The sequence below is a fragment of the Somniosus microcephalus genome, chromosome 15, assembly GCF_052327205.1.
Source record: "Somniosus microcephalus isolate GS21.2 chromosome 15, FLI_Smic_1.0, whole genome shotgun sequence".
NCBI lineage: Eukaryota > Metazoa > Chordata > Chondrichthyes > Squaliformes > Somniosidae > Somniosus > Somniosus microcephalus.
Window position 1 is genome coordinate 30,618,907 of NC_141001.1, and position 20,365 is coordinate 30,639,271.

The following is a 20,365-nucleotide window of genomic DNA, read 5'->3' on the forward strand; positions in this document are numbered from 1 at the left end:
AGACACTGCAGAATAGTTGGCAGCAATAAGCCACACAGCCAACTCCTGTTCATTGAATAATCTTTTCCTCATATTTCTATTCATTTATTAACTTGCAATGAAACATTTCTACATAGCTTCTTCCATCCTATTCATTGCAACCAAAGATTTCACTTGGTTATTACTAAAAACTTATAGCAATTTAGTCGATTGTTGAAATAATGGCCTAGGTTTTCTCCTCTCGATTCGGGCACATCCCTGGCACAGAGAGAGGCCTGTGCCAGAGATGCCCCGCTTACTCCAGCTGCAGGTCCGGCTCAGGGCGAGAATTGCAGCCTCAGCAGGAGGAAGGGGCAGCTGACGAGCTACCTGATAAAAGGCATCTTTGTTCCATTGAAATTTGCCTTTTGGATAATGGGGCCTGTGCGCAGCTTTGCTCCAAGTGTGTTTGCGTAGGGCCCCGAGTATCTTCGTGCCATGAAGCACCCTCAACCAACCTCTGAATGCTGGATGCCAGCGAGCTGGCAGGAGGCTCCTGTGTCCAGTGTTCCTGCAGTACAAACGGCAGAAAACGCAACAGAGGCTGTGCTTCCCTCATTTGCACATTGCTAATGTACACCCGTCCACATATGGGCAAATGGTTTGTTCCCTGATGGGGCCCATGGCAGAACGCGTCCCCGATTAACTTTTTGCCTCCGCCTGCAGCCACCACCGCACCCCCCCCCCTCTAGATCTGTTGTAAAATTGGTGGGGGGAGGCATTAAGCCTAGGCAATTATGTCATATGACAGCTGACCATATAATATGGAGAGTTTGTAGTAAAATGCCGTAGCCCCGCCTCCTCACCAAGACACAAGCAAAGTGGGCAGTGCTGAGCCAGACCTACCACTCACACGCACCAGTGGTACAACCAGCCTTGTCTCTCTCGCACACAGTTAGTACTGCTGTTGCTAGCCCAATACTGGCACCAGTGCTACAGCTAACCTGGTCTCTTTCTGGGGGTAATTTTGACTTTGTGCAATAGGCTAAAGCGGCTTCAATGGAAATAAAAATCGGGAGATGTTAAACAGGCTGCCGATTCGCTATCGCAAAGTCAAAAGGAACCCCTCTCTCTCTCTAGCTGTTTTTATATTGCACAAGACTTACGCTCCCTGCACTCAAGTATCGCACCTCCAACTACAGCCCAAAAACAAACATGTTGGGTATAGGGCATCCCGCCAGTTTACTGTCAGGTTGTAATGGGCTGAACAAAACCCACGCATTGGGAACCAGCATGACTCGTACAGGTCTTAGCACGATATAAAAATAGATCAACATAGACACACACAGAGTCAGTTCCAATGAAAACAGCCCCGATACTGACAATACAAAGTCACCAGTACTATCATGTCATGCAGCCTGGCCTATCGCTCTCTCTCATTCACACTCACAAATACAGTCATTACCGCTGTTCCCTTTATCTTATCAAGCTGTTTCATTTAACAGGCAATGCGCAAGTCATAATGGCAAGTCCCTCCAGCAATGCATTTGCGTCTCCTACAGTCAGACTGAATGGCTCGTAACTGAACACCATTTTGGTGGCGTCGTTTTTTGGAGGGTTGGAATGGAGTGAAGTGCTTCTCACAAGCACCACCAAAGAGATGGGAGGAAGGAAAAAAAGGCACAAAGATTTCAACGTGGCAGTGATCAAAATCAATCGAACCTGCTCCAGCTCAGGCCACAAGGCTTGCAGTGGAGGTCTGGTATCATTTACCTGTAAGCATCGTCTGAGGATAGGCCCATGGTCTTCATAATGTAGGCGATGGCGATGGTGGCCGATCGGGAGATCCCAGCCAAGCAGTGAACAAGCACTCGGCAGTTGGAGACCTTCGCTTTGTCTAGGGAGAAGCAGAGAACAGGGGTTTGAGCGGAATGTGCCCGTCTCCTTCCTACACTCAATATAACTATTCTACCCCATACCATGTGGAACCAGAAACTGCGTGAACAGAAAGAGGAAACATTCCATAAAGCACTTTCTCTCACAGCAACAGGATCAAAGCCTTAGAGCCAACCCAATGGAGGAAACTGTGGCTACACTTCTACTGCTCCGCTGACTCCATCTTCCTAGTTACCGATCACATGGGAACAGAGTAAGTGGGTTCACTACCATATCTCTCCCTACTTGGAGCAGTGTGCAGGATGGATGGCTAGAACAGGCATTTAAGAATGTGTTAACGAAGTGGGGTGATTGTACACACATTCAATTTATTATTCTATTTTCACTCCCTCCTTTTCTAAGGTGGCGATTCACATTGAGGTACGGTCGTCTGTGTTGTGCTGGGTGTTGCCCAACACTATCACACCCCACTACAGCAACTAGTGCCACTAAAATGATGCTGAAAGCACGGCCGCATATATTACCTATGAAATCGACAGATTCATCCAACCAGGGCAGAAGCTTCTCGCAATAGTTGTCGTTGACTGGAATGCGCATGAAGTGACTCTCTGTGATGAAGTCTGGCTTGGGACAAGAGTTGCTGGCATTAAGAACGTATGTGATTCCATTCTGTACCATTAAGTCCTGCAACAGAAAAAATAATTACTGATGAATAATAATGTATAATAATCAAAGCATATTTTACAAACCCATTTCTGGAATTTTTGAGGTAACACTGTTTTATAGGTGTTATATGTAGGCCATTAACTACAGCGCCATCTTTGCACGAAGGCAACCATCCTTTTCCCAGCCCAAAACCAGAAGGGATGAGGCATTCAAAAGCCCATCGCGTGTATCTGTGATACTGGTCTGCTCTAACACGCACACACAGATAGCCACTAACAGATCAATTGCAGAATTTAGGAGGAATTTCTTTACACAGAGAGGGGTGAGATTGTGGAACTTGCTGCCACATGGAGTGGCTGGAGCAGAGAGCATTGATGCATTTAAGGGTAAGTTTGATGCATCCGTGAGGGGGAAGGAAACACAGTGATACGGGGGATGGGAAGAGGTAATTAGTGTGCAGAGTACAATGACCGGCATAGGGCTGTTGGGCCTAATGGCCTGTTTCTGTGTAATTCCAGCAGCGTTACAGCAGCAGAGTGGAAGCAGCTTCAAGTAAATTCCGACCCCATATTTTTTTTCTTAAATGTAGCAACTGAGAACCAGACCACTGCCGTTTTTTTTTATTGTGAAATTTACTGGGTGACCGCCAGTGAAACCAGTTCAAAAGCTATGTGACTTGCCACTCCCACTCTGCTCTAAAGCAAACTCACTGAGTTACAATTCCTCTGGTCGGGGAATGACTGGGTTTTGTGCAATTCCCCAAATGGAATTTTATAGCATACACCCAGTCTTCTCGTCGCTAATGAAAGGGCTCTGTCCAAAATGCTTTCTTCCCTTTTTAGATGCTGACTGGCTTGCTGTCCAAGTCAACATTTCCCACTTTTATTTCAGATTTCCAGCATTTGCAGTTTTCTTTTTAAATTAGATGCTTCTTTCCATTTTGTAACATATCTGTTTTCTCTCTGTTTTCCCCTTGCGATGTCTCCCCGCAGCATGCACCATAGCCTACCCCTAAGCCTCTGTTAACTCTAATTCTATAAGTAGACATTAAGAGGCCTCTATTGATAAACTACTAGGTCCGCAATGGTCTTCTCTCCCTCCTAGGGTTGCCAACCGTCCCAGATTACACAGATTCCAGGAATTAAGGATTAATCTCCAGGTCACTGCCGCGTGCAAGCCAGGAGAAAAATCATGGTGGCATTAAAAAAAAGTGCATTTTTTTCATTTTCGTTTATTAGTTATTAAAATAGCGGAGAAGGATAAAAAAAGGCTGTTTAACTGGGCGGGGTGGTTGGCAGTGGGAGGTCATGTGATGAAATCTTCAGGAATTCATCCAACCAGAGTTGGCAACACTACTCCCTTCCCATGTGGGAAAAGTGCTTGCCCTTGCTTGATACCATCGTATTTACATGATTGAGTTTGGTGAAACCTACATCTGACCATACACAGGTGTTGGAAGCAGCCAGGCTTATCCTCCATTGTGTAGCTAGTTTCAGCACACTCTTTCACATTCTGTGGGTGTATGTGGACAGGAAACCATCTCCTGCTTAAGCTCCAAGGTGTGAAAGCCATAATGGCCACTGTAGCGTCACACTGCATGTGTGCACAAAGGAATAAATGATCGTGTACTGGTGAAGTAATGGCCATAATTATCAAGCAGTTAAGTCATTACCAACTATACAAAGGGAAGATAAATCATCATATGGTGTGTTAAAACAAGATTATCAGATGCTAAATAGAGCTGCAGAGGTGATTTACACCCCACTAGTACTGAAAAACAGAGCCTGAAGGAAACTGAACGTCTGCTGAAATCAGACCTGCAGTGGATGTAGCGTGACCTCTGAACTAACCATGCTGTAATGTGAACCCGCTGGGTCAGTGCACAGAATTCAGTCAGTTTACATTGGCAATGGTACGTGGAAGTGTAACTGCTGATTCTGATCAGCTCTCCAACTGCCAACATGAAACAACAGAGCTATGGGGAATATAGCAGGGGAACTGGGACTATTTGGATAGCGCTTTCAAAGAGCCGGCACAGGCACAGTGGGCTGAATGGCCTCCTTCTGTGCTGCAAGATTCTATAAACAACAACTTGCATTTATGTAGCACCTTTAGCATAGTAAAATATCTCAAGGCACTTCACAGGAGCGTTATCAGACAACATTTGATATTGAGCCACATAATATTAGGAAAGATGACCAAAAACTTCGTCAAAGAGATCGGGTTTAAGGAGCATCTTAAAAGGAAGAGAACGAGGTAGAGAGGTTTAGGGAGGTACTTCCAGAGCTTACAGATAACTTGCCCGAAATGTAAATTTACCTTATTTAGCACGTCTTTCTGCGACCCCAAGTACAAATGTGGAAGGATTCGAGTAGGACCGATGTTGGCGACAGGTAGGCATGGCTGAGAGATGCTCATTGGCAGGATAGTGGTGGGCTTGCCCTCACATAGGCCTGGGAAACAGGATGAAAATGCAGCAAATCCCCCTGGAAGAAAAAAAAACAAACATGATTCCATTGCTACCTCAAACTACCTGATATTTGTCTGCCTCACAATAACCCACAACAGACAAAGGTGCAAAGCACAATTTAACTGGGCTAGGACCAGGCTCAACAAGTGAAAAGCAACAGAAAGGCCTTCCTCCAATTCAGACTGTTTTGTGACAGGAATTCTGAGCTACAGGAGTCATGCCAATTCACATCACACCTGATTCTGTGAGCTTTCACTTCATGGATTGCAAAACTTCGAATGAACACTACAGCCTCCTCATTGTGCAACAAAGACTTGCATTTATATAGAGCCTTTCACGACCACCAGACGTCCCAAAGCACTTTACAGCCAATGAAGTACTTTCTTGTAGTGTAGTCACTGTTGTAATGTAGGAAAGGCGGAAGCCAATTTGCTCCACAGCAAGCTCCCACAAACAGCAATGACCAGATAATGTTTTTTTTAGTGATGTTGATTGAGGGATAAATATTGGCTAGGACACTGGAGATAACTCCCCTGCTCTTCTTCAAAATAGTGCCATAGGATCTTTTACATCCACCGGAGAAAGTAGACGGGGCCTCGGTTTAACGTCTCATCTGAAAGACGGCACCTCCGACATTGCAGCATTCCCTCAGCACTGCACTGGAGTGTCAGCCTAGATTTTGTGCTCAAGTCTCTGGAGTTGGACTTGAACCCATAACCTTCTGGCTCAGAGGCGAGTGTGCTACAACAACCCAAAGTCACGCATGAAAGGAAGATGCCGAGATACATTTGCATAACCACACTGAAAGACTGTGGCATGCAAGAGCTGGGGTGGAAGGATGTGAGCTAGTCCTCTCAGTTGTGCCCTTCAAACGTCCAAACCCCATCCCCCCTCCAAATTACCTAGAACACGATTCATCCCAAAAGCACCTTCACTTACCAGGCAGCACTGTCCACCTGCCAGAGGTCACTAAGGAGGTACGGCACGTGTCATGAAGAGAAAAAAGAGCATGCATTTCACTTCAAGCCTCTCAATACCCTGAGACGCACTGAAGTGTGTTTCCACAGGAACAGGCTGTTGTTCTGTTATTTGGCCAAGTGGCCCTCCTTCCTGTGTGTGCTGAGGCAGGGAGGATCTCACAACCCAAGCCTGATCTGATCCTCACCAGATGTCCAACACCCACCCCACCCCCTTTCCTGCACCAATCATTAGATATCAATCAGGAGCACCAATCCTGGCTGATTCCCCCCCCCCCCTCTCCCTTCCTCAGCTAAGGGCACTGAGGCCAACTGTACCACCCTTACTACCCTCCCAGCTAAGATCATGGACCAGGAATCGGAGCTGGGACCATCCAAGTCTATGTGGTCCAGCTAACAAAAAAAAGTTAAAATGTAACAACTGCAGCTTAAACTTTCTTCCACTGCCCAGGAAAATATCGATGATGGGGAAGCAATAAAATAAAAGAATCGCATGTCAGTGAGCAAAGCTGACAAGACGATGCCCGGTGGCCGCAGGCAAGTGCAGCCTCTCAGCCCCACCTCAGAATAGGCTACCTACCTGTCTCCACTTGCAGAGAGACAAGGCACTGCATCGTAATCCAGGAGAAGGCGCTGGAGCAAGCCACACAGTGTGTGTGTGCAGCCGCTGTGACTGCCTGCAACTCGGCGTCTTCCATGCGACAGGCTCTCTCAGGTGTGCAAGAGCCGAATGACGTTATGCAAAACCGGCAGCTGAACCCACATGACCACAGAGAGTGATTCAATCTTTCCTGCGACACTGAGTAAATTTACACAACTCTTAATGACTCATGAGAACCGTTTGGCACAGACCGCAGAACTTCCCCCCTCAACAGAACACTTTCATTGTGTTGATAACCGGCACTCGGGAGCTGCTTGTACTGGTGAAAATGAGCTGGTGAAACCGCACAGACAAAAAGAACTGACGCCACGAGCATGTGCTGAACTGGAACCCAGTCATTTTACAACTGCCAGTGTTATTATTAATCCCCAAAGTCAAAAGGTCACTTAAATATTAGTGCAGCCATATTGGAAGATAAGTAAGTACTTGCAAAGGAAGTCTGCAATGAGGTTACTAAGACCAGCTTTTTAATCTCTGAATCACCTTTAAACATCTGAAAAACAAACCATTTTTTCAGTTTAGGCGAGTGCAGTTTATTTAAAATTCAAAAACTCCTGTCAATTGGACCTGCTCTACTGCCTAATGGAAATACAAGGCTGATTTTATATTAAACCGCAAAATTATCAAAACAATAAGCACGTTATTATCAAACGTGATAAACAGGAGTATAAAATGTTTCCCTTTCAGAGTTTAAAGATAAGCTGTATCTCAGAGTAACCTCTGGTACAGGCTGTGAATTAGGACTGTGTAATCCATTACATCAAACTTTTATTACAAAGCTCTCTATTATGAGTTTTCTGTTCCTGATCTGAACGGCATGTCCTGTTGGTTAGTAAAGGAACGGAATGACTGACAAACTGAACCCAGATTGAGGTCCTGGCAATTTTGGCAAACATCATTTCAAGCTCGCCCACTTAAACCTTGGCTCAGTGGGTAGCACTCTCGCCTCTGGGTCAGAAGGTCGTGGGTTCGAGTCCCACGCCAAAGACTTGAGCACATCATCCAGGGTGACACTTTGTTGCAGTGCTGAGGGAGTGCTGCACTGAGGGAGGTGCCGTCTTTCGGGTGATATGTTAAACCAAGGACCCCTCTGCCCTCTCAGGTGGACGTAAAAGATCCTCTGGCACTATTGTGAAAACGAGCAGGGGAGTTCTCCTGGCCAATGTTTATCCTTCAACCAACATCACTATAACAGATTATCTGGTCATTATCTCATTGCTGCTTGTGGGATCTTGCTGTGCGCAAATTGGCTGCCGTGTTTCCTACATTACAACAGGACTACACTCCAAAAGTACGTCCTTGGCTGTAAAGCACTTTGGGACGTCCTGAGGTTGTGAAAGGCGCTATATAAATGCAACGTTTTTCTTTATTTGTATCTAGATGTCAGGAAAACCAGACAACTAACTAGGCAAAGAAAAGTTGAAAGGTGCCAAGCAATAAACAGGATGCCCTGAGCATTTGTTCAATTAGTGCGGGCCGGGGAAAGTTCTGGCAGGAAGCCATTGCCCTTATCACATGTACCTTCAGAAGATAAATATCTCCGCAGCTGTGACATCACCTGCAGTGAATGGTACTTAACAGTAAATTATATTGGTTCCAGAGAAACAGCCTCTTTTACAATAAACCATAAAGATAAAAAGAAAATGAAAACAGTGTGCGTGGGATCTCTCATATAGAAACTGAAAATGCTGGAAATATGCAGTTAGCACATGAAATAGATAGGCTGGGCCAGCTCAACAGAACAGTTCAGATCAAGGGTCCCACCCAAAACTTAAACCCATCCTTGTCTATCAGGTGCTCAATAGACACTTCTGTATTGTGTGAGACCTGCACTAATGCTGCCTGGTTCCTGAAGAGCAGGCTGCACACAGCCGGCTGCAAGCCGAGCGTAAAATGCCACAGACTGCCTCAGTGGCCAGGAAGGCCCCTTTTACTAGGTCTTCTGGGCTACCAGTCTTGGCGAATCCGAGTGGTTTGTCCCTATTGGTTTTCAGCTGGCTGCACCAACGCCTGCACTTCGGGTACATGGCAGCAGTTATGCAATATGAAGGCACCAGTTTAGCTAAAGGAGGATTGAACTTGCGTTTCCTGCCGTGCCTTCCACCTCCTCAGAATGTCCCAAAGCGCTATACAGAAAATTAAGTACTTTTCGAAGTGTTGTAATGTAGGGAAACGCAGCAAACAATCTGTACACAACAAGGTCCCACAAACAGCAATGTGATAATGAGCAGCTAATCTGTTTTAGTGATGGTGATTGAGGGAGGAATGTAGGCCGAAACACAGAGAACTTGCTACTCCTCTTTGAAAAGTGCCACAGAATTCTTTTGCATCCACCTGAGTGGGCAGACGGTGCCTCAGTTTAATATCTAAATGCAAAAGATGGCACACGTCTGACTGAGCAGCACTCCCTCAGTACTGGGTGACTGGTGGGAATCTAGAGCAAAGAGTAGACTTCAATGGGCCTAATCCACAACAACAAATAACAACAACTTGCATTTATAAAGCACTTTTAACATGGTAAAACATCCCACGATGCTTCACAGGAGCGTTATCAGACAAAATTTGACACCAAGCCACATAAGGATATATTAGGAGAGGTGACTAAAAGCTTGGTCAGAGGGGTACATAAGAACATAAGAAATAGGAGCAGGAGTAGGCCAATCGGCCCCTCGAGCCTGCTCCGCCATTCAATAAGATCATGGCTGATCTGATCCTAACCGCCAATCCACTATCACAGAACCATCTCCTGAATCTAAACAGAATTAAACACACGAAATAGGAGCAGGTTCAGGCTACACGGCCCCTGGGCCCGCTCCGCTACCCACAGGGCCATGACCGAGCCGAACCTAGACTCATGTCCAAATTCCTGCCCGCTCCCCGTAACCCTTAATTCCCTTTACTTCTAGGAAACTGTCTATTTCTGTTTTAAATTTATGTAATGATGTAGCTTCTAGGTTTTAAGAAGCATCTTAAAGGAGGACAGAGGTAGAGAGGTGTAGGGAGGGCAATCCAAAGCTTAGGACTTAGACAGCTGATGGCATGGTCACCAATGGAGGGGCACAGGAAGTGGGGGGTTGCACAAGAGGCCAGAGTCAGAGGACCGCAGAGTTATTGGAGGGTTGTAGGGCTGGAGGAGGTTACAGAGATAGAGGGTGAGGCCATGGAGCGATTTGAACAGACAGATGAGAATTTTAAAATCCAGGCATTGGTTGACCGGGTACCAATGTAGGTCAGCGAGCACAGGAGTGATGGGTGAATGGGACTTGGTGCGAGTTAGGATACCGACAGAGTTTTGGATGACCTCAAGCCCTATGGAACTCAAATTCATCTCCTCTGTGCAAACCTGACCATCAATTTGCGTAGAAAACAAAAAAACAGGAAGAAACTGGCCAGCTTCCTTCTTAAGAAACCAAAAATAGAGTCGGGGATCCTCATAGTGCCCTGCAGCTATATGAGTGGCTTGTCAGTTGGTCATCTTTTATCACCCCATAGTCTGTCAGTTTGCCATATGATTACTACCCAGTGCTGGCACACTCTGCAGGCTTTTAATATGCCCTCACAGGCCTTATGAGAGCTGATGCGGAAAATTGCTCTGATCTTAACAGCTGTCGCCTCAGCAGTTTCCCCTTACCCGCTCTGAAAAAAGACCCTTTACATCATGACAAAGGCTAATTATTATGGCCAGCCCTCCTGAGTGCAATGGCTGTCTAGCTCTTTGCTAGAAATCTGTGCTCGTATATATAAAAAATAAAACATGCCTTCCCACACCTTTCTGCTACATTTCATTTCCACTGAAACCATCATTTTCTACACACAGCACGGGCCGTTCAAATAAAAAGCAGGCTTGAAACCCGGGTGCATGCAAGATGCAAAAAGTGTCTGACAGGAGAATGCAAACCTTTGCACAAAAGTTGTAATAAAAATTTAAAAAGTAAAGTAAGAAAAAAGCAAAATTGGTGGAAAAGACAGAACTGAAGACATTGCCATGCACAAAAACATCTTCTCAGCTCACTGATGGCGCTAGAGTTACCATCAGCGATTCTGGGCTAGAGAAAGTCAGCCAAGGGGTCTTGCTCTCAGTCGTCCCAGTTCCTGCCCTAACTGCTGATGCAGCAGAACTGTTACGTGCAAATCGAAGTGTAACATTGACCCACTCAATAAACTCCCACAATATAAACACACCTGCAGCTCATCCCCAAAAACTCAAACACCAGATGATGGAAGCAAGTGAAAGTTTACTGATCACATTACTGATAGAATAGCACCTTTTACGGTGAGATGCCAAATCGCTCGTCATAAAGCAGTGTAGCTACATGGGGTGGGATTGGCAGGGTGAGGATAACATCCAGGCTTGGGCTGATATGTAGCATGTAACACAAGTGCCCAGCAATGAACATCTCCAACAAGAGAGAGCCTAACCATCTTCCCTTGACATTCAATGGTATTACTATTGCCAAATCCCCCCACATCAACATCCTGGGGGAATCACCACTGACCAGAAACTCAATTGGAACATTCTGTGTCTACCAGAGCAGGTCAGAGGCTGAGTATTCTGTGGTAAGTGGCTCACCTCCTGACTCCCTCAAGCCTCTCCATCACCTGCAAGGCACAAGTAAGGAGTGTGATGGAATACCCTCTGCTTGCCTGGATGGGTGCAGCCACAACAGCACTCAAGAAGCTGGACACCATCCAGGACAAAGCAGCCTGCTTGTTCGGCACCCCCTCCACCAGCTTAAGCATCCACTCCCTCCACCACTGGCGTATTGTGGCTGCAGTGTGTACCTCTACAGGATGCATTGCAGCAACTCGCCAAGGCTTCTCCGGCAGCACCTCCCAACTTCAGCCACCTAGAAGGATGATGGCAACAGGTGCATGGAACACCATCACTTGCAAGATTCCCCTCACAGCACACACCATCCTGACTTGGAAGTATATCGCCATTCCTTCACTGTTGCTGGGTCAAAACCCTGGAACTCCCTAACAGCACTGTACCTTCACCTCATAGACAGCAGTGGTTCAAGAAGAGGCCCACCACCATCTTCTCAAGGGCAACTAAGGATGAGCAATAAATGCTGGCCTTGCCAGAGATACCCATATCCTGAGAATTATTTTATTTTTTAACCTTCCTACCTTCAATTTCACTTTCTTGGTTTCTACAATATTCAGTGAGCTCAGTGCAGCCCACGCATAATAATAAGCAAAATAATCCTAGTCAGTCAGTGAAATGACCAGAAGCAATGTTGTACTTTGTGACATCAAGTTCAAATTGCAATGCAATTGCTTTTAAATATTAGAAAATTAAATTTCAGTGACTCACTGCTGACAGCCTCTTTCATCGCAAGATCGGGGATTCATGGTCATTCAAGGGAAGGGGAGGTGAGTGCATGGTCAGAGAAACATAACACATTTGAATTGTACAATGTGCTGCATTAACAGAAACATTACACATTCTGAATCCACACCCAGTGTAGTGTTTCAGCTCTCCTCTCCTCCCCCCATCTGCTCTTTTAGCTGCATTACATCACCTCCTTGATTTGACAATTACATCACATCACGAATGATGCAAAGCACAGGTGCAGGTCAAAGTCCTCGCTCCGAAAGCCTGCAATAAATCATTTGGCTGCTGGGTCAGGGTACATTCTGGGGCTGAAAATCAGCTCGACTCCTTAATTGGAAAGCTCTGCTGCTCCCACATAATACATGGATGACTGAATTGGCCAGACTGCGGCCGATTAAATTATATCCTGGTGTTCAGCTAACCTGGAGGTGGTAATCTGATAGGTCACAAATTAAAGAAGCTTGTTGCTTTTTATTTTTGGCTAAACGTCCACTGTTTTCAGCAGTGTCCCGCAGTAGGGGCTTGGTATCGAGCACTACGCAAATATAGTCAGCAGCTAGTTGTAAACATTAAATGTTTATTTAAAGCATTCTGAATTTAAAGGGACAGATGTGGACGTAGAAACTGGATCACCACCCCAGCCAGGTTAGAGCACCTCAATAATGTAAAGCAGGACCACCAGCTCACAAACAAGATCACAACAACACTACAGTCACACTACAGTCTCAAGTCTGGCCTTCTCATCGGTATCAGAATTCACACCAATATACATTATCAAATCACAGCTCACAGTTTTAAGCCATGGTTAATGTGTTGTTTGTCGTTAACCAGATTTATTTTAACGTGATAACTCCTTGCTGGGGGGAATGGTTCCAAATATACCATATCAAAAGACCCCATTCTTCACACGGGTATTAAGAGTAAGTGTTGGAAAAATATTCCACTATGGGGGACATCACCATCAATGTCGACAACATGATACTCACAAAACACGGGAGAGTGATTACAGTGACTTGACTTCAAAAATTACTTCATTGGCTGTGAAGCACTTTGGGGCACCCTGAGGTTGCTTTCACAAGTCTTTCTTTTCAAGGATACGAAACCTGGACAGTCCCCCACCCCACTTAATCCAGGGGTGCTGAGGCCAATTGTAGCTCCCCCTACCACTGTCCTCAGATCAGCTAACTCAGCACATGTGAAACAGAAGTTTATATGGAAAAAGACGCACACACAAACTTATCTGACCTTGACACTTATCTACCCGTACCTGAAACCTGATGCCTGACATTCCACTGTTAGCTCAACTATCCGAATGAAGGATGGATCTAAATTCAGGTGCAAAAGTAAGTCTGTTTAATAAAATAAAAATTGCAACAAAAATTGAAACCTTGTTGTTTGAACAATGTTTAATTATATGTATGCTATATATTGTCCTTCCAAAATATGGATATGCATAATTGCCCTAAATACATGTATGGAATGTGGCTCCCCCCCCCCTCCAGTTTCCTTATAAAGAACATTTTACAAAATCTCATTGAACTAACACGATCAGCTGCCTGGAAGGCTTTAATCTCGGCCCATAAATGACCCTGGAAAATGGGATACTGCAAACTGAATCTCAGCACTTGGCGAACAGCAGCATGTCTTGCCAGCTCTATCCTAGTGAGCGTAAATCTTAAGCAAATTACACGAAGGGACAGCACACACATTATAAGACCCACAATAATTGCACATTCTTCAGACTGGCCTCAAAATTAATGCAATCCAATAATAGGGTTGCAAAAAGAAAACGTCCAACATTTAAAATAATTGGCAAAAGGGGGGGGGGGGGAAATGTGGAGTTTTTTTTTTACGCAGCGTGTTGTTGTGATCTGGAATGCACTGCCTGAAAGGGTGGTGGAAGCAGATTCAATAATAACTTTCAAAAGGGAATTGGGTCTTCACTTGAAAATGAAACATTTGCAGGGCTATGGGGAAAGAGCAGGAGAGTGGGATTAATTGGGAGCTTTTTCAAAGAGCTGGCACGGCACGATGGCGCTCCTTCTGTGCTGTATGATTCTATGATTTTTATATCACAGAATAAAAACATAATACTTAGGTCACCCATCTCACTGTGGAGTGTTGCTGGCACCGAATGGCAGTGTGAACTGGCTACATAACACTCACCATCCGTCAAAAAGTGTGGGGTGTTTTGAGATGTGACGAGGCGCTACCTAAATGCAAGTACCGCTTTGTGTTAAATAATATGAAACTTGCCTCACAAGCCTGCATGCTGCTGGGAGAGGCACCTTAACAATAGCCGTTGGTTATAGCTGGTTCAAAGCCTTCTGACTGCTGTGAGCCAGATGGATGACATCATGCTGCAGTAGGCCCCCATCTATTACTATCACTCTCAGGAGAACAATGTGCTTCTTCTTTACCTCTCTCACCGCTCGCTCGACAACTCAACCACTTGTTATGCTCCATCAGACAAAGCTTCCCAGTCGCAAACCTTCCACCCCCTACCCTCCATCCCTTAACCCCCAACGCTTGTCCAGCTCTCTGACACCAGCTCAGGAGAAGCGTTGCCATGGAACTGCTCCAATAAATCATTTCATCTGGAGCGGGTTTTGGCTCGATTGGATCGTGAGCTTTTGGGATGCAAATACCATTCCTGAGGCATGACATCAGTCGATCTGTGGTGTACCAGAACATGCCCTGGACAGGCAGATACAAGTACCACCAATCTGCATGTGGAATATTTAAGGTTCAACATAAGCATTCAAGAAAAAAAAGGATATTTCCTCACCCTTTGTTCCCATTAGCAATACAATACAAAGAAGTGATGTGTGATCATTATTGCTTTAACATGCTATTAGTCATACAGCACCGAGTGTCCTCTGCAGGGTGTGCACAGTCATTACATAATTCACAAAGTATTCTCTCTCTCTCTCTCTCTCAGCTGTCACACTGTACATTATGGGTAAGATCGCGTAACTCTGATGGGCTGGATTTCTAGTTTAAACATTTCTTATTTCTCCATTAACCCTTCACTCTCGGGGCCCACCTGTCTGCCTCGCCAAGTGTGTTATCTGGTCATCTCTGCCTGCGAATTGCAGTTGCGATGAATGAGGATACTTTATATTGTAAAAACTCCGAGAGCAAACAGCCGGAGAGCCCCCGGTCAGATCGACATGTACTGTAAGGTCACTGGCACAGGGCTCGCTGTAAATCGGCTGGCCCTCGATTCTCGCTGCAGTAACAGTTCTGCCGGCACAATATCACGACCATTAAAGCCCTCACCCCCGGACAGTCTCCCTGCTTCCATCAATGCCACATTTTACTACCGATTTCACACCGGTTCCAACACCAGGGATTGTTAAAGATAACATATGGTGCAATATATGCAAACGGTGCAATATATACCAGCTCTCGCTTCTGGTTGCACCTCCAGCTGAAAGGTTTGTTTTTGGTTAAAGAACAAAAATAAGCACTTCGCGCTTTATACACACCTCGGACTTCCCTTCCTTCTTTTATCCGTCTCACTCTGATCTTCAGTTTCATCTCCGTTTCGTACATTTTCAAAGCAGCGATCAGGTTTTTGTTGTTTTTGATATCAAAAAATAATTAAGGCAATCCTGTGCGGGGAACGCGATGGTGACCGAATCTAGTCTGTTGTGCAGTAGGTCTGAGCAGACCAGGATGTGTGTGTGTGTGTGTCCTCTCTCTCTGTCTCTGTGTGCTCTGTGCTGCCCTCTCCCTCTTGGTGACTGTGCAGACTCCCGGGTACAACACAATACTCGAGAGCCTGCCCAGCTCATGGGTGAGGCGTGTGGAGGGAGCTCTGCATTCCTGAGTCACCGCGGAAATATGTGGCCACCTTTCGGTCTCAAAACGACAGGCAATGTGTTTTGCAAAAGTGCTCTGTATTTTTTTATTCTTGGGGAGGGGAGGGGGATACATGTGGTCGGAAGGAAAAGGTGCAGTTGCTGTGGGACGCCAGTTAAGATTTCCTGTCGGGTTGCTCAGTGCCAATTTTCCCCCCCTCCCCTCCTTTCATTTAAACTTTTCAGCATATTTGGCAGTGAGTTAATTGCTCCTTTCCTTTCTGCAATTTGCAAAAGTTTCCATTGCTAAATAACGAGAGTGTCTTGTTTACTAGGAGCTGCGATGGCTAATTCTTTCCTGCAAACAGCGGAATAATCTGCAGCATTTTCTAGCAGAAGGCAGGCGAGCAGCGTAACACATGCAGGCTGCTGTTAAATGTGGGGCATTATGCATTGTGTCCCAGGCATGAATGGGACACACAGCAGAAGGACACTTGTTAAACACTTTAACGCTTCAAGTACTGCGAGGCGGTGGCCCCCGCGCAATACAAAAGAGAAGCAGTTTCACTTCGATGACCCTTAACCCTTTGTACTTGTGTGGAGTTTATATTGCGGAACCCTCCCCCCTCCCCCCTTTAAAGCAGATCTGTGGGCTCTTTTGACACTGCAGGGAGCGCTGGATGCATTCAGTGAGTGTAACGAAGCTCCGGTTAAAGTCTGGATAAGGTCAGTTTTGGTCGTTGGGTTTTGGTGCCAGGAACTGCTCCCTTTGGGGTTCCGGATGGAAGCGGGTGTCAGGGAGCCCGCGGAGATCCGCTCACCTGTCCGGCACAGGACAGCAGCGCTCAGTCACAGTGCTAACGCGAGTATGAAAGCACCTTGTCACAAGCTGGCCGCCCCTGCACAACCGTCAGGTCTCACCCACCATGGTTTAATTTTGACATATCTCACTCATATAAACAAACCTTCGAGGGGAGGACTATTTCTAGCAAAGTCGAGGGGAGGGCTATTTCTAGCAAAGTCATAAGCACCCGGATAAAGAAGGCGCTTACAACGCTGCTATAAATAGAGGGCAGGAGGAAGGAAGAAATTAATTGCATTTCTATAGCGCCTTTCACCACCTCAGGATGTCTCAAAGCGCTTTACAGCCAATGAAGAACATTTGAAGCGTAGCCACTGCTGTAACCTAGGAAAGGGGAGACCAAATGCAGATTGGGTGACCGCTTTGCAGAACACCTCCGTTCAGTCCGTAAGGGTGACCCCGAGCTTCCGGTCGCCTGTCACTTTAATTCACTGCCCCATTCCCACTCAGACCTCACCGTACTCGGGCTCTTGCATTGTTCGATATCGAGCTCAATAATTTCAGATCATAGCCTCGGCCCCCATTACACTTTTACATATATTTTTTATCCACACCTTTGTTTTGGCCCTTCCCCCTTTTCTCTCTCCCACATGGCAGCTGTCTCCCATTCTGCCAGCGCATTTCACACCTAATCTAGAGCCGTCTTCTGTCTCTTTACTAGTCCTATCACCATCTCGTCTCATTTTGAATACCTCTTAATGTCTCTTCACTTCTCTTTTGTTCTTTCATCCCCATTTCCCAGCCCCCAAACTGGCCTTTTAATCTGTTTCATTTCCTGTGTTTTTTCAGTCCTGATGAAGGGTTTCGACCCGAAACATTGACTCTATTTCTCGCTCCAGCATTTTCTGTTGTTATAAAGGGTAAATGGAGTTGCAATGGCTCTCGCCATCTCCGATCATTGATCTCATTTCCAACTTTTCCCAGTGTTTATATCCCCCCTCCTGTTGCCTTGGGAACTGCCACACAGCCAATCCAACAGCTCCGGGTGCTGCACCTGTACTTGCTTGGGAGTCACAGTAGGAATTTTCACTTATGATTGCCCACCTTCTCCAACCACACTGCTGGGTTTACCGCCAGACCATGCTCTCAATCCGTCTGCGGACTGAAATAATAATGACGGCTTGTACCAGCCATAGCAACAGGAGTAGGCCATTCAGCCCCTCCCACCCGTTCTGTCATTATATTAGATTATGGCTGATCTGTACCTCAACTCCATTTAGCCGCCTTAGCACCATATCCTTTGACACCCTTTCCTAATAAAAAACTATTGATTGCAGTCTTTAAAATTTCAATTGACCCAACATCCCCAGATTTTTGGGGATTTCCACTAACCTTTGTGTGATTTCACTCCTCAACGGTCTCACTCTAATTTTAATCTTCTTGTTCTGGAATCCTGCACCAGAGGAAATATTTTCTCTATATCTACCTTATCAAATCTCTTAATCATTTTAAACACCCGATTAGATCACCTCACAAAATTCTACATTCAAGGGAATGCAAGCCAAGTATATGCAACCTATCCTCAAAATTTAACCCTTTAAGCCCGTAAATTGGCTGGGAATGCAGCGGAAGGCCAGTATTTAGCAATAAAAAAACAGGCAGGCCCGGCCTCCTGGCCAGTGGGAATGAGGCCTATTTGGGGATCTAGACCTGGACCCCTGAACAGAATTGACATCAAAGAGGAGAAAGCGACCACTTTGTAAAGGGAGCTGATCAGCCCATTAAAAGCTGCTGCCAGTGCTGGGGTTGCCTGTTTAAAGATGAGCAATTGTGAATGCTGCATTATCCGCTCATTTTCCCCCCTGTTACCGATATTGCGGGTACCCAAGAGGCACTCATAGTGTTATGGTGGCGAAGATTCCCAGTGGGCTGATCCTGAGATTTCCTGACATGAGTATTTCAGTTACACTGCCTTGAAATCCCATATAATGCACACATTTTGGCTTCAGTACCACTAATTGGCTGCGGCAGGCTGGATTATAGCATTACGGTTTTCATCTAACTCTGTTTAAAGGAATACCCCAGGCTGCACTTTCAGTGCTGCAAAGGAGTCCCCAAGTCCCCTGTTTGGCCTGAAAAAGGATTACGTTCTACGGTGCAGTGTGTGTCTACTGTGTCTGCAGTGAATCACGGCATTCATTCTTTTGTTCAAATTGGCTCCCACAAAATAGATAATTGGCAAAAGAACCAGAGCGGCGATGAGGAGAAAAATTTTTATGCAGCAAGTTGTTGTGATCTGGAATGCACTGCCTGAAAGTGTGGTGGAAGCTGATTCAAGAGTAATTTTCAAAAGGGAATTGGATTTATTAATTGAAAAGGGAAAAAATTGCAGGGAAAGAACGGGGTGTGGGACTAATTGGACGGCTTTCAAAGAGCCAGCACAGGCACGATGGGCTGAATGGCCTCCTTCTATGCTGTATGATTCTATGAAAATGGTTGTTGGATGATGCACTCTCTGGTGATTTGCAATTGCATGTCAGTCAATTAGAGTGTTTGTTTATATTAAATAATTTAGATGGCTTTACTTTGACCGAGTGCATGAATAGAGCCAGTTATGGGAGCTCAGAAGCAGTCAAAGTACAAGCAGCCAATTTTTTGATCACTGATTCAAATGGGGCATTTCATGAACCAGCAGGAAAACAGACATTGGATTGATGTGGCAATTCAGGCAAATTCAGCGTCTGTTTTCTGTATTACATGCGGTATTAGATTCTGATCAATGTGTAACATTTAATAACTGTGCACCAATCCCACATTCATCTGTTCGCACCATCCCCCATAGCTCACTCGAAGCACACGTGAGCAGCAGGTTGCTGGGGAATCTCTTCTGTGTCTGCGTGTCCGCTACAATTGAAATACAGCCATCAATCAAGGGGAAAAAAATGAAATGGATGTAGTCAAGATCCTGATCAGCAGATCTAGCTTTCAAACTTGCAGAGTAGAACATTACATCTATCTGTGAGATAACAACAGAAAATGCTGGAAACACTCAGCAGGTCAGGCAGCAACGAGGAGAGAGAAACAGAGTCAACGTTTCGAGTCGGGGACCCTTCATCAGATTATTTCAGATTTCCAGCATCCGCAGTATTTTGCTATTGTATTACATCCATGAGAATAGTGGCGTTACCAGTCAACACGTTAGCTCAGCTGATGGCAAACCATAAATTCAACTCTGGTGCGAAGCTGAGCCTTAGAGACCAGAAAGATCCCAGGTTCAATCCCTAATTTCTCTTGTGGTATCTGATCGCTCGCTGAGATGGTGGTGGGAATGTTGGAATTAGCGTTCACTTGGACTAAGAGAAGTTGGGGGATCAGTCAGGGAAGTGCGCAGGTGTGCGGTGAGGCATGGTCAGGCTCAACTGCGACGCCCCAGTAGTCGAATTGCCTGCCAACCCTCACCGCCAAGGGCTCACACGTGAATAATGGGCACTGGGTAAAGGAAAGTTCATCCAGCCCCTGTGGAATGTACTCCATCACTGAGGAGTTAATGGCATCAGGGTAGGGGAGTTTGTGGGGGTGGGGGGGGGTAGAAAACTGAAAAGCAAACTATAAATAGAGCAAGGGGAAGGCAGTGTTTATTTAAAGCTCTCTTGTTTCATTGACCACCTGCAGCTGTACATCAGTGCAGGAAACAACAACACCCAGGTGGTGTTAAGATGGTTGCGTTTTTAGGTAAAGCTTGGCACTTTTCAAAACATTATTTGCAAAACAACATCCTTCCCTGATACCCC

The 20,365-nt window shown here is 45.7% G+C and overlaps 1 protein-coding gene across 4 annotated transcripts in view; it reads right to left on the reverse strand.

The window, feature by feature from the left end:
- LOC147106609 (dual specificity protein phosphatase 8-like) overlaps nucleotides 1-20,365 on the reverse strand; it is a 254,403-nt gene that overhangs the window by 6,787 nt on the left and 227,251 nt on the right. Inside the window, exons 1-4 of one of the 4 annotated variants that reach the window (XM_086007619.1) lie at nucleotides 15,458-16,210; nucleotides 4,840-5,006; nucleotides 2,379-2,538; nucleotides 1,732-1,855 (exon numbers count right to left, since the gene is read on the reverse strand). In XM_086007619.1, coding sequence (XP_085863745.1) covers nucleotides 1,732-1,855; nucleotides 2,379-2,538; nucleotides 4,840-5,006; nucleotides 15,458-15,524 — 518 coding nt within the window. In that variant the 5' untranslated portion in view covers nucleotides 15,525-16,210. Of the gene's footprint in view, nucleotides 1-1,731; nucleotides 1,856-2,378; nucleotides 2,539-4,839; nucleotides 5,007-5,929; nucleotides 6,155-6,547; nucleotides 9,214-15,457; nucleotides 16,211-20,365 lie in introns of those variants that run through there. The other 3 variants (XM_086007617.1, XM_086007618.1, XM_086007616.1) reach the window with 3 other exon arrangements.